The 14,190-nt window shown below is 39.7% G+C and overlaps 1 protein-coding gene across 2 annotated transcripts in view; it reads left to right on the forward strand.

The window, feature by feature from the left end:
- Positions 1-14,190, forward strand: part of tusc3 (tumor suppressor candidate 3) — a 405,732-nt gene that overhangs the window by 233,661 nt on the left and 157,881 nt on the right. For both annotated transcript variants that reach the window (XM_048544990.2, XM_059651455.1), the window contains exon 7: positions 7,100-7,163. In XM_048544990.2, coding sequence (XP_048400947.1) covers positions 7,100-7,163 — 64 coding nt within the window. The remainder of the gene's footprint in view (positions 1-7,099; positions 7,164-14,190) is intronic.

The raw sequence follows: 14,190 nt of genomic DNA on the forward strand, positions 1-14,190 counted from the left end.
ATCTGTTGTGTTTCTCACACTTTTGCCCTCACATTCCCCTAGCCACAACAAAAACAAAGACAGAATCCCCCTTGTCCTCACATATCATCCCACCAACCTCCGCATCCAACCTATCATTCTCTGTCACTTCCACCAACCTATAATCCAACCCTACCCCATCTGCCTTTTGTAGGGACTGTACCCTCTGTGACTCCCACATCTGCTCCACACTCCCCACCGACCCCGGCGCCTTTCCCTGCAACTGTAGGAAGTGCTACACCCGCCCCTACGCATCCTCCCCTCACCACCATTCAAGGCAAGAAATAAACCTTCCACATCAGATGAGTTCGCCTGCACATTCGCCAACTTGGTCTATTGCTTCCGCTGCTCCCGATGTGGCTTCCTGTACATCGGTGAGACCAAGCAGAGACTCGGAGACCGTTTCGTAGAGCATTTGCACACTGTACACGACAAACGACAACAGCTTCTGATCACAAACATTTTAACTCCCTGAACCACTCCCTGGGTGACATGTCCATCCTGGGCCTCCTCCAGTATCACAATGACACCACCCGTAAAGTGGAGGAGCAGCACCTCATATTCCACATTGGGAGCCTACAGCCTGATGGCCTAAACATAGATTTTACGAATTTTAAAATCTCCGCGCCCCCGTCCTCATCCCATGACTAACCCTCTCTCTGATCCCCACCTCCTTGACCTGACACAACCTGTCCATCTCCCCTCCCACCTATCTGCTCCTCCTGCCTTGCTGACCAATCCTGACCACTGCCTACCTGCACTCACCTATCACCATCTCACCTACCTTCCCCAGTCCCACCTCTCCTCTCTCTATATATTTCTCAGCTCGCTTCCCTGTGCCCATTTCTGAAGAAGGACCCCAACCCAAAACATGACTTCCCTGCTCCTCCGATCTGCTCTGTTCCTCCAGCTCTGCGCTCCAGCATCTGCAGTTCTTGCTATCTCATATGGTTAGCCCAGTTGAGTTTCTGGTCAATGGTAACTGACAAAATGTTGATCGTAGGGGATTAAGGAATCAATGAATGATGATTTATTGTCACTTGTACTCTACCAGTAACAACACATTAGCATACAGTGAAAAGCTTGAACTGTCACCACAATTCAGTGCTATTCAAATATTTTAAGAATAAAAAGATCAAGCTGAAAGAGTCCGTCTTCATACTGCCACCCCCACCATGAATCCTGAGCTGGGCGATCTTTGACTTCTGCACTGCCAACCCCTCCATACGGAATTCAGAACACAATTGGATCAACCATGAGCTTACAGAATGGTGGAACAAACTCAAGGGATCAAATGTCCAGTTTCATACATTTTTATGTTCATACGTTTAGTTTTTTTTCGAAGTGCACAGTAATCTTTAATGATCAATTCCAACACCTTCCCCATGACAGGCATCACGCTAACAGGCTTATAGGTTCCTGTTATCTGCCCTTCTCCCTTCTTGAATAGGATTAGTTTTGTTTGCTACTTTTCATCCTGATGGAATCCTTCCTGAATCTAGTGAAAGGAAACAAAAATCATTTCAAGAAATCAGCAGATCTGGCAATATCTGTGGAGAGAAATCAAAGTTGACGTTTCTCATCCAGTGACCCTTCTTCAGAAAAGAATCTTTGTTACTTGTACTGAAGAAGGGTCGCTGGACCTGTAACATGAACTCTGAGTTCTCTCCATGGATGCTACTGGACCTGCTGACTTTTTCCAGCAATTTCTGTTTTTGTTTCGAATTTTCAGGATCCATAGTTCTTTTGGTTCTGAATCTAGTAAGTTTGGAAAATTAACATCCACTGTCTCATTAGCAACCTCTTTTTAGATCTTAGGATGAAGTCCATCTGGACTCAAATTCTTAATAGCCCTCAGCTTCATCATTTTGCCGAACACCATTTCCCTCATGATTGAAATTTCACTAAAATTCCTTTCTCCTTCAATCTCTTATATTAAAGTTATTACTGGAATGATTTTTGTTTCCTCTATAGTGAAGACAGTAGCAAACTATTTGTTCATTTCAACTACCATTTTCTTATTATCTATGAAAACTCCCATTCTCACTTTCTAGAAGACTAACCCTCACTTATTCCTTTCCTTGAGAAATATCTGGAGAGATTCTTGCTTTTTTATAACATATCTTGCATGCTTCCTGTTGTATGCTAACTTATTCCTCCCAATTAATCTTACAGTCATTCTGTACTGTTCTTTACATTTTGTCTGTTCATCTGACCTGCCTTTCACCTTTCATAGTTATGCCTTTTCTTTAAGTTTGATGCTTTCCCTAACTTCTTTAGTCAACCATAGAAATAGTCCTTCTGTCAGAAGGTTTCTTTACAGAAGGAATAACCTTATTCTGAACATTCTGAAATGTCCCCTTAACTGTCTGCCTCTATGCCTATCTCTGTCTGTGTCTGTATCTATCCCCAAGCTTTGCATTCCAGTTTGCTTCAGCTTTCATATTGATATATTGCCTTTTTTTTCATAAGTTTGAGATACTTGTCATAGGCCCACTCTCAATTTTATGCACCCTGTACCAATTTGCATGCAGTTTAGGTAATAATCCAGAATTTATAACTTCGAGATTCTTTTTAGTTTAGTGCCTATATCCTCATACTCTCCATGCAAAACTTCCTTCCTAATTCTACCTATGTCATTAATACCTACATGGACCACAACCACTGGATCCTGCCCTTCCTACTGTGTGTTCCTCTCCAGCCCTGAGCAGATGCCTGGAATCCTGGCACTGAGCAGGCAACACAGCTATCTGAACTCTTTCTTTTTGGCGTTGCGAATAGTACTAATCTGTCTCACAATGTTATCACCCACTACTACCACATTTCTTGTTGCTCTGCCATTTGAATGGCTTCCTGTAACACAGTGCAGTAGTCAATTTGCTCACCCACTCCACAGACCTCCTTTTACACAAGTAGGCTGAGAGTACCTTAAATAATCACAAAGGCCAATACTCTGACCCTCCAATTCCCCTTATCTGTCTCACTGTCACTGCTCCTTGTTCCCGAACATTGCGCAAATGGGAAGACCATATCCTAACGTTCAAGATTTTTTTAGTATAGTTGATGTAAGTATCTAAGTGTTAGTTTAGTTTCAGTGTCTCTTTATTGACAAACTTCTAAATGTAATGTACCTCCCATGATTGACTTGTTGATCTGTTTGATAATTTTTCTGCTAAGATTTGTTGATGCACATCATTTTTTAATCCACTGAATGAATTTTCACATTTTGCAATCCAGCAACCCTGCCTTTATCTCTTCAGTAACTTTGTGGTCACTATTCTGTGACTGTTCTCTTACTCTCTACCAACCGATGGTGTTATTTAATTTCCAGAAGCATATTAAGCAATATTGCTTTCATGACCTGCAATCTTGGTTGCATTATTAAATGTTTTCCCACTTTAAGCTACAATATATTTTGGGACAATTAAAACTGTCCCATATTACTAAGAATTAATTTGAGTATCATTGCCCTATGTGTTTGAACATGTCTGTGAGAGTTTGTTGATCTACCTTTCCTACTTTCAGAGTTTGGTAATTTGTAAACCACAGCAAGAGCCATAATTTCCCTTTTAACTTCTTAATTCTTTCAGAATGGATCCTGTATGTTGCAAACTCCATCCTTATCTTTTAGTGATTTGATGAAGTATTCAGGAACAATCTCATTTCATAGTGTTTATGTTAGGTTCAAATAGGTTGTTGGGGGGCCTGTAGTGGTGTCATTGTGCAGTTAAAAAGAAAATGGAAATAAATTTGTAGAAGTGCCAGCCTGATTGGAAGAGCTTCTCATTGTCAGTATCTTTCACTGAATCTGTGTGAAGAAATATAATCAGGTGTGTTTTTTTTTAATTGGAATGGTCATTCTTTCAATATTTCCATGGTTCTTTGTTAGCTTTGGACATTACAGTTTTAATGTATAATTTTCCAAAAGTATTATCAGAATCTACTGGATATATACTACACATGAAATAAGATTTTAATTGTTTAAGTGGCCAACTTTCATTCCTTGTATGAACTACCAAAATGTCTAAAATAAAAACAGAAAATATTCAAAACATCTGAGCAGGTCACACAGCATTTATGGAGTGAAACAGAGTTAGAATTTTGTAGTATGATGACTGTTAATGGACGGTCAATGTGGCCAACCTCTCCTTTCCACTAATACTGTCTAAATGAGCATTTCCAGCATTGGAACTAAGAACAAAGAACAAATTACAGCACAGGAACAGGCCCTTCAGCCCTCCAAGCCTGCGCTGATCAGATCCTCTGTCTAAACCTGTCATGTATTTTCTAAGGGTCTGTATCCCTTTGCTCCCTGCCCATCCATGTACCTGTCCAGATACATCTGAAAAGACACTAACGTGTCTGCATCTACCACCTCCGCTGGCAACGCGTTCCAGCCACTCACCACCCTCTGCGTAAAGAACTTTCCACACATGTCTCCCATAAACTTTCCTCCTCTCACTTTGAACTCATGACCCCCACTAATTGAGTCCCCCATTCTGGGAAAAAGCTTCTGGCTTTCCACCTTATCTATACCCGTCATGATTTTATAGACCTCAATCTCCATCATTCTAATGAAAGTAATCCTAATCTACTCAACCTTTCTTCATAGCTAGTTTTTACTTCAGATTTCCAGCATCTACAGATTTTTGACTTTTATATCTCCTTGGAATTTAGTCCTTCGACTTGATAACCCAATAGTAATAGAGTAAGGCAAACATGATAGTGACTTTGTCGAGCAATCTATTTCCTTATTTAAATTTGCTGGCCCATGACAGTAATCTTTTATACAGTAATCATATCCACTAAATCACAGATGTCTTAGGACAAGTTAAAATAGGTCACTTTCTAAAAAAAACTAACCTCTTTGCAATTACAGAGTTGTTATGAAACAAACCGCATGTTACTTAAAACTAATGATAATGTCACAAAATATACCTTAATGACAGACTTTTTTGGGACATAACTGGCAATGTTTGCTATATCACCAAGCTTTCTAGTATCTGAAATCATTTTTTCTTTCACCAAGTGCAGGTCATTTACATATATCTTTAAAAAGCTATGGTCCTAAATTGACCCCAAGGGAATCTACTGCATTTTTTTCTCCAAGTAAAAAATGTTTCCAACTCTTTTCTGTGTCCCCATCACTTAGGATTCTGGGTAATCCAAAATGGAGGATGGGAAAAAGATTTACTATAACCGCTGCTCCTTTTTTGAGGTATTTTCTGCATTGGAGCTAATGCCCTTGAATACTAGGAGCAGTAATTACTGTTTTATAAGCTATTACATTATTTTGGAACTTTGGGGGGAAAAAAAATCAAAGCAATGGTACTTTAAAAAGGATGAAGACAGACAAAGGGCAGTGACCAAATGGGCTGTGATTCAAACAGAGAAAGTAGCCTCCACTGCTGTACAGCAGTAACCTGTACAGCTGCTGCCTTTGCTGTTTGTTTTCAAGAATCTCTTGTACACTGGAGTTCGTTCTAAGAAAAATTACATATCTAGCTTTTTATTTGTTTGCTCAAGTGATGAGGTTTTCATGGTGAGAACCATAGCATTTTTAAGAATGGAAAGAAGCCTTTGGCCAATCATGTCTGTGTTGTTCATCAAACATTCATCTATTTCAATACCATTTTCCAGAACTTGGCCTGTAGCCTTCAATGCCATGACCTTTCAAATGTTCATCTAAATACTTCTTCAATGTCTTAAGTGTTCCTGCCTCTACTACCCTTTAAGGAAGCACGCTCTAGATACCCATTGCCCTCTGAGTGAAAAATGCTTTCCTCGAATCTCTTCTAAACCTCCTGTTCCTGACTTTAAAACTGCCGTCTATTTATTGACGCATCTACTAAGATGAAACATTTCTGTCTATCTACCTTGGTAATGCCCCTCAGAATTTTGTATACCCCAGTCAAATCCCCTCTCAGCCTTTTCTCCCATAAGGCAAACAACTGCAGCCTACCTGGTCTGTCCATCATCCTGATGCACAGTAGACAATTTCTGGCTTGAAGGAACCTAACAGTGAAAATTTGACAAAAAAGTTTTTTTTTAAATCTACTAAGCAGTAATGAGATTTTAATGAAAATGCCTACTTGACCAATCCTGTGTCCTGGTTCCAAATTTTCTTTGATGATGATGCTCCTTTAAAAAAAAATCATAAGCTGCACTCACACCAATGGCTGCCAGTTTGAATCAGCGTATTTTCCACTTCCTCGTTGTCCTACCTGCATCTTGCTCCCCCAAACTGGCTTCTGATTGGGAGACTCACCTGTCTCGAAGAAAGACCCTCACCCTGTGAAAATCCTGCCTCCCTCCACATTCTACTCAAGCATGAATCATGGATTAGTGCATCTCCGAACTCCCAGTGCCAATGGGATAATCTGGCCCTTATCGTGGAGAAATTATACAAATGTCAGTCGGAGAGTTTATAAATAATTTCTTTAGGAACTAAACTCATTATTCTGTTATAAGTTTTATTTGTTTGAATGTGTATCTAATTTAATTTTGTTTCAATGATAATTAATTTTACATATTTTTAAACACTATTATTTCACAACTATAAATGTTCTAGTCATTTTAATCTGTGGTTGTGTTGTAATTAATGTTTTCGACTTTCGGTTAAGCATAAAATAGATATTTCCCTTTTCACTGACAAAACTACGCACAATTACCATAAATTTTGCTTCACCACATTTGACAGAAGGTGCTTTGGTGAAGCATTGCTTTCTCCTGTGATTACTGATGCATCAATCCTTGCTGGAACCACTGAACTCATCCATGTTTTGCCCAAATGTTGTCAAATTGAGAATTTGAACCTCTGTCTCTACCGCAAGAGTTCACAATGCTGTAGGAATCATAGATCCCAATTAATTCCTAACAAATTGCATTAAAAACATGCTCATGAAAATTTGGTCATCTATATTGATACATATTTAGATGATCCAGATCCATGATGTAAACTATTTAAGTTCAAAGATAGCAATTATATTTTGGAAGAATCAAAGTAGATACAAGCTTTGTTATTGATTTTCATGAAAATTTTGTCTCATTTTTATGATATTTGAATTCATTATTTCTGCAGAGTTATATCCATGGGAGCAGCCAAGCTCAATTTGTTGCGGAGTCCCACATAATACTTCTTCTCAGTATCCTTTGAAATATCTGTCATGAAGTGACAAGGTAACTATAAAACATGTGTATTTTGCAGAGAAATTATATTAAAAATTACAAACATTGAAATGTATATATAAACAGGACTAGAACACAATTTAGTCAATTTGACAAAAATTTAAAAATTGTTATGAATGATTGATGATATTCTAAATTAGTGCTTATTGTTAGTTAGTATTAACCTCTCCTAAACTTGGACAGTACATGCAGCAGATTCTGTGTGACCTAATACGGAAAGTACATCCCAGTTTACACTAAATTCATATTGAGCCATTGTCTTCTATTCCAGTGTAAACCCATTTACAGTCTGAACACAAGATAATAAAATGTGAGGCTGGATGAACACAGCAGGCCAAACAGCATCTCAGGAGCACAAAAGCTGATGTTTCGGGCCTAGACCCTTCATCAGAGAGGGGGATGGGGTGAGGGTTCTGGAATAAATAGGGAGAGAGGGGGAGGCGGACCGAATATGGAGAGAAAAGAATATAGGTGGGTAGGTAGGGAGGGGATAGGTCAGTCCAACTCCCACCCCAAGCCGCACCCCCATCTACCTACTAACCTCATCCCACCTCCTTGACCTGTCCATCTTCCCTGGACTGACCTATCCCCTCCCTACCTCCCCACCTATACTCTCTCCACCTATCTTCATTTCTCTCCATCTTCAGTCTGCCTCCCCCTCTCTCCCTATTTATTCCAGAACCCTCACCCCATCCCCCTCTCTGATGAAGGGTCTAGGCCCGAAACGTCAGCTTTTGTGCTCCTGAGATGCTGCTTGGCCTGCTGTGTTCATCCAGCCTCACATTTTATTATCTTGGATTCTCCAGCATCTGCAGTTCCCAGTCTGAACACACTTGTTCTGTCATTTTATACATTCAGGTTTCTTGCCTTTTGGCTCAGCGTGGAGACATAAATCAGTTGGCCCTGAACTCAACTAGATTTGACTATATTTTGAGTGAAATGCTACCGTTATTAACATGAAAAGTTAAGCAAACTGATGGAATGTCAATTTTTTTAACAAGTGTATAATAGAAATGACATTGTTTGGAATCTAAAGAAAATCCAACTCCAGGTGGTTGTATTTTCAGTTATTTATTTCAATAATTAATACGACATTTTTCAGCAACTGTTAAATTAAATATTCACTTCACTTTTCTCTTGAAAATTTATCTTGAAAATTGAATATTTCCAAAGCATGCCATTTGCAAAACTGTCTTTAAAGCAGCAAGAGGAAATCTTACAACTGACAAGATGAATAGGTCTCTCTCAGTGACCTATTTTTAGACTGAGAAAGGTTCCAAATATCTGTATCTCTGATTAGCTCAAAAGCCCTGAAAGCTGAACTGTAACTACTTTTCAGAAGCCCAAGCCTAACTGACTTTAGGTCTGAACTGAATCTGATTTGAAGATTTTACATCACTGTATGGCTGTCAACGTTTCAATCTCCTTGAATAGAAAGTAGGTTACTGAGGCAAGTCGTTTTAACCTTTTGAGTTCATAGTCTTGGCCCGAAACATATCCCATCTCAATTTTGCTTTTGCTTTCTTTTTAAAAAAGCACCATGCCTTCTTTGTAAAACTATATTTTCCTGTTTGTTGTGTAAATGTGTTTGTTTAGGTTTAAGGGATCTAGTTTAATTGCATAATATAGCTCAGTTGTTAACCAGTTGTTTTACTTGTTTAAAGAACAAATTTTGTTTATAATGAGCAAGTTATTTTTGAGTTCATGAAAGAAGCTTGGCAAAAGTATGTTGTTTTGAGGAAGAGTCACTAAACTTGAAATGTTAACTCTGCTTTCTCCTTACAGATGCAATTTCTGTACTTGTTTCAGATCTCCATCATCTGCAATTTTCTGTTTTTTAAAAGTATGTTGTTTCTGAATATTGTCAGAAGTCAACAGGTTGGTTTAGAAATCTCAAGCTTTCAGAGCGCTGCTTCTTCACCAAGTGAAGTCATTTCTGGAACCAACCAGTAAACAAGCTCGATTATGTCTGGTATTGTGAAACAATATATGAAGAAATAATGATCTCATAGCGAATAAGCCCGCAGTTAGCAGTGACTATAATGCGATTGAATTTTACATCTGTTTAATGGAGAGAGAATGGTTCAGAGACCTTTGTAAAAACAAAACAAAGTAAGAGCAGTTATGATTGCATGAAAGCAAAGCTAGCTAAAGTAAGTTGGCAAATTATGCTAAAGGACAGGACAATGGAGATAGAGCAACAGATATTTAAGAAATTGCAGAATATTTCAGTATACACAGAATAGGTACAAACTGAATACATAAGAAAAAAATGGTGGACCCACCATTAATGATTAATGAGAAAGGTTAAAGATAGTATCAAATTTACAGAAAATACATATAATTGTGTAAACAAAGGTTATAGATGAGATGATTCTACCGAATGCCTTTTAAAAAAGCAACGAACAACCAAAATATCATTAAGGACAGAAAAAAAATCAGTGAGAGGGAACTAGCTGAAGTATGAAAACAGATGGTGGGAGCTTCAATAAATATATGTGTAAGGAAAGTGTTAACAAAGCAAGCATTGATCCTTTGAAAGTGATTGTGGAAAGTTAGTAATGTAAAATAAAAAAGATGGTGGATGAATTGAACAGGTATTTGCATGAGTTGTCACTCTTGAGACAACTTGCCTCTTGAAAAATTTCGCACATTGGTTTAAATTTTTCAAAACTCCCAATTTTTGTTTATGGACCCTTTGGATTGGTTGATAGCAAAATGTAACTTGTGTATTAAAAATGGAGGAAGACAGAAAAAAGGAGAAATTGTGGGCCAGTTAACTTTATCTCTCTAAAAGAAAATGTTAGAAACTAATAATAAAGTGGCAAAAAGAGGCCACTTAAGGTAATCAGCCACAGTCAGTGTGGTGTTCCAAAGGGGAAATCATGTTTAAACAACCTGTTAGAATTCTGTCAATTGTAACACTTAATGAGAATGTAGGGGAGCTAGTGAACTTACAGAAGGCGTTATGATAAAATGCTATATCAAAGGCTATTCCAGAAAATAAGTTTCTGGTGCAGTGAATAACATACTGATGTGGATAGAACATAATAACGTGTAGATCTGGAAGAACACAGCAGGCCCAAGCAGTATCAGCGGAGCAGGAATGCTGACGTTTCGGGCCTTGAGCCTCTTCAGTCGAAGGGTCTTCTTTCAAAGGGTCTAGGCCCAAAATGTCAGCCTTCCTGCTCCTCTGATGCTGCTTGGCCTGCTGTGTTCATCCAGATCTACACCTTGTTATCTCAGATTCTCCCGCATCTGCAGTTCCTACTATCTCTGGTGTGCATAGAAGACTGCTTCCTATTAGCCAGCCAGAGAGTGGACATTAATGGACTATTTTCTGTTTGGCGAGTTGTAACACGTGGGTGCCACAATGATCAGTGCTCCAATCGCAATTATTTGCAATTTTTATAATTGACTTGGATGAAGGAAAGTACAATCGTCAGATTTTATGATGACATATATAGGTGCGAAAGTAAGTTATGAAGAGGATTTTTCCACCTAACTGTAGGGCCCTAAGCAGTGTTGCCGAACAAAGCGATCTAGGGGTGCAAGTTCACAATTACTGATGGAGTCACAGATAGAGAGAGTAGTGAAGAGGGCATTTGGTTCACTTCCCTTTATTGGTCACTACATTGAGTATCGGAGTTGGAAAGTCATGTTGCAGCTGTATGGGACATTGCTTAGGCCACTTTTGGAATACTGCAGTTCTAGTCTCCCTCCTAAAGGAAGGGTGTTGTAAAACTTAAAAGGATTCAGAAAAGATTTACAAGGATGTTGCCAGTGTCAGAGGGTTTGAGCTACAGAGTGAGGCTGAATAGGCTGGGGCTGCTTTCCCTGGAGTGCCATAGGCTGCGGGGTGCCCTTGTAGAGGGGTTGATAAAATCCTGAGGGACATGGATAGGGAGAATAGCCTAGGTCTTTATCCTAGGGTAGAGGTGTACAAAATTAGAGGGCATAGGTTTATGGTGAGAGAGGAAAGATATAAAAGAGATCTCAGAGGCAACTTTTTCATGCAGAGGGCAGTGCATGTATGGAAATGAGCTGCCAGAGGAAGTGATGGAGGCTGGTACCATTACAGCATTTAAAACAACATCTGAATGGATACATGAAGTGGAAGGGTTTAGAAGAATATGGGCCAAATGCTGGCAAATAGGACTGGATCAATTTAAAATATATGGTTGGCATGGATGAATTGGACCAAAGACTCTGTTTCCATGCTGTACATCTCTGTGACTGCGTGAAGAGCCCCCAGAAACACATAGACAGGTTAAGTGTTTGGAGATGTGGCAAATAGAGGACAGTGTGGGAAAATGTGAAGTTGTCCATTTTGGCAGGAGGCAAAAAAAGCACATATAATTGGGGAAATATTGTAGAGCTCTAAAAGTACAGGAACCTTAGTGCACTAGTACATGAATCATAAATAGCTAGTTTGCAGATATTGCAAGTAATTCAAAAAGTTAATGAAATGTTGTCATTTATTATGAGAGGTTTAGAATGCTATTAAATAGGAAGGTTTTCCTTCATGTATATAGAACAATATTGAGACTATAGCTGGAATACCATGTACAATATTGGTCAACTTATTTAAGGAATGATGTCAATGCATTAAAAAAAAGTTTGGAGAGTGTTTGCCAGACTAATACCTGGAATAGACAAGTTTTCTTATGAGAACTAGTGAACAGGCTAGGTTTGTGTCCACTGAAGTTTAGACAGTAAGATTTAATCAAAACATATAATATCCTGAGGCAAATTGACAGGGTAGATATAAAGAGGATATTTCCCATTATGGGAAAGCCAAAACTAGTGGTCGCTGATTAAAAATAAGGAATCAACAATTTAAAACAAGGCAAATTATTTCCTGTCAGGTCAAAAGTCTTTGGAACTCGTCCTAAAAATTTAATGGAAGCAGCATCTTTGAATATTTTTAAAACAGAGTGGATAGATTCTTGGTAAGCAAGGGGTGAAAGGTTATCAGGGGTGGTAAGAATGTGGATTTGAGATAACAATCGAATCAGCTGTGACCCTGTTAAATGAAGGAGCAGGCTTGATGGGCTACTCATGGCATTATTCGTATTTCATGTGTTATTGCCATCCAAGTACACAGCATCTGTAGCTTCCCCTTTACGAATGTGGTTTTTACTTCATCAAAGAATTCTGATCAAGTAGTGATACATGATTTCCCTTTGAAAAAGCCATGCCTGCTCTGCTAGATCAGATTAAAAATATTCTGTGCCCTTCTTTGTTTATATTAATTTTGGGATGTGGCCGTTGCTGGCTGGCTAGTATTTATAGTCTGTTCCTAGTTGCCCTTGTGAGTTACCTACTTGAACTGCTGCAGTCCGCCTGTTTGGGTTGATCGAGAGAATTCCAGGATTTTGACCCAGCAACAGTGAAGAAACGGCAATACATTTCCAAGTCAGGATGATGAGTGGCTTAAAGGGGAACTTGAAGGTTGTGGTGATCCCATATGTCTGTTGGCCCTGACTTTCTGGATGGAAGTGGTTGGAAGGTGCAGTCTGAGGATATTTGGTGAATTTCTCACTGTGCATCTTGTCAAGGGCTATCACTCTCACCTCACCTCTAGAATTCAGCTCCTTTGTCCATGTTTAAACCAAGACTATAATGAGGTCAGGAGGTGAGTGGCCCTGGCAGAACCCAAATTGGGCATTACTGAGCAGCTGCTGCTTGATAACACTGTTGATGACACCTTCCACCGTTTTACTGATGATCAAGAGTTGACAGATGTGGCCACAATTCGACCTGCTTTTTATGTATAGGCCGTATTTGGGCAGTTTTCCACATTGTTGGGTAGATGTCAGTGTTGTAACTGTACTGGAACAGCTTGGCTAAGGGACCAGCTTATTCTGGAGCACAGTCTTCAGTACTGTTGCCGGAATATTGTCAGGACCCGTAGCTATTTCAGTATCCAGTGTCTCCAACCATCTGTTTATGTCACATGAAGTAAATTGAATTGGTTGAAGGCTGGTATCTGTAATGCTGGAGAACACTGGAGGAGGCCGAGATTGATCGTCCACTCAGCACTTCTGCCTGAAATACTGAGGATGGGGATATTTGAGGAGCTGCCTCCTCCAGTGAATTATTTATTTGTCCACTACCATTCATGACTAGATGTGGCAGGACTGCAGAGCTGAAATCTGATCCATTGATTGTGGGAACACTTAGCTCTATCTGTCATTTGTGGCACATGCTGTTTGGCATGCAAGTAGTCATGTTTGGTATCTTCACTAGGTTGACACCTAGTCTTTAGATATACCTGGTGCTGCTCCTGGCATGCTCTCCTGCATGCCCCATTGAACCAGGATAGATCCCCTAGCCTCATGGTAATGGTTGAGTGGGGGATATGCCGGGCCCTGAGGTTATGGGTTATGCTGGAGTACATTTCTGCTCCTGTTAATGGCTCACAGCGCCTGATGGATGCCCAGACTTGAGGTGCTGGATCTGTTTGAAGTTTATCTCATTTAGCACAGTGATAATGCTGCATAAAATGATGGCGGTTATTCTCAATGTGAAGGCGGGTCTTCAACTCCGTAAGGACTATGCAATGGTCGCTCTTACTGATACTGTCATGGACAGATGCATCTACAGCTGGCAGATTGATAAGGATGAGGTCAATTATGTTTTCCCTTTTGTTGGTTCCCTCACAACCTGCTGCAGACCCAGTCTAGCCGCTATGCCCTTTAGAACCCGACCAGCTCGATGTACAGTACTGTTGCCGTGCCACTCCTGGTGGTGGACATTGAAATCCCCCACCCAGAGTACATTTTGTGCCCTTGCCATCCTCAGTACTTCCTCTGACTGTTGTTCAATGTGGAGGAGTATCAATTCATCAGCTGAGGAAAGATAGTACGTGGTAATCAGCAGGAGATTTTCTTGTTTGTGTTAAACCTGAAGCCATGCGACTTCATGGGGTCTGGAATCAATTCTCTCCTGACTGTATACCACTGTGTTGCCATGTCTGCT

The sequence above is a fragment of the Stegostoma tigrinum genome, chromosome 1 (assembly GCF_030684315.1).
Source record: "Stegostoma tigrinum isolate sSteTig4 chromosome 1, sSteTig4.hap1, whole genome shotgun sequence".
NCBI classification, from domain to species: domain Eukaryota; kingdom Metazoa; phylum Chordata; class Chondrichthyes; order Orectolobiformes; family Stegostomatidae; genus Stegostoma; species Stegostoma tigrinum.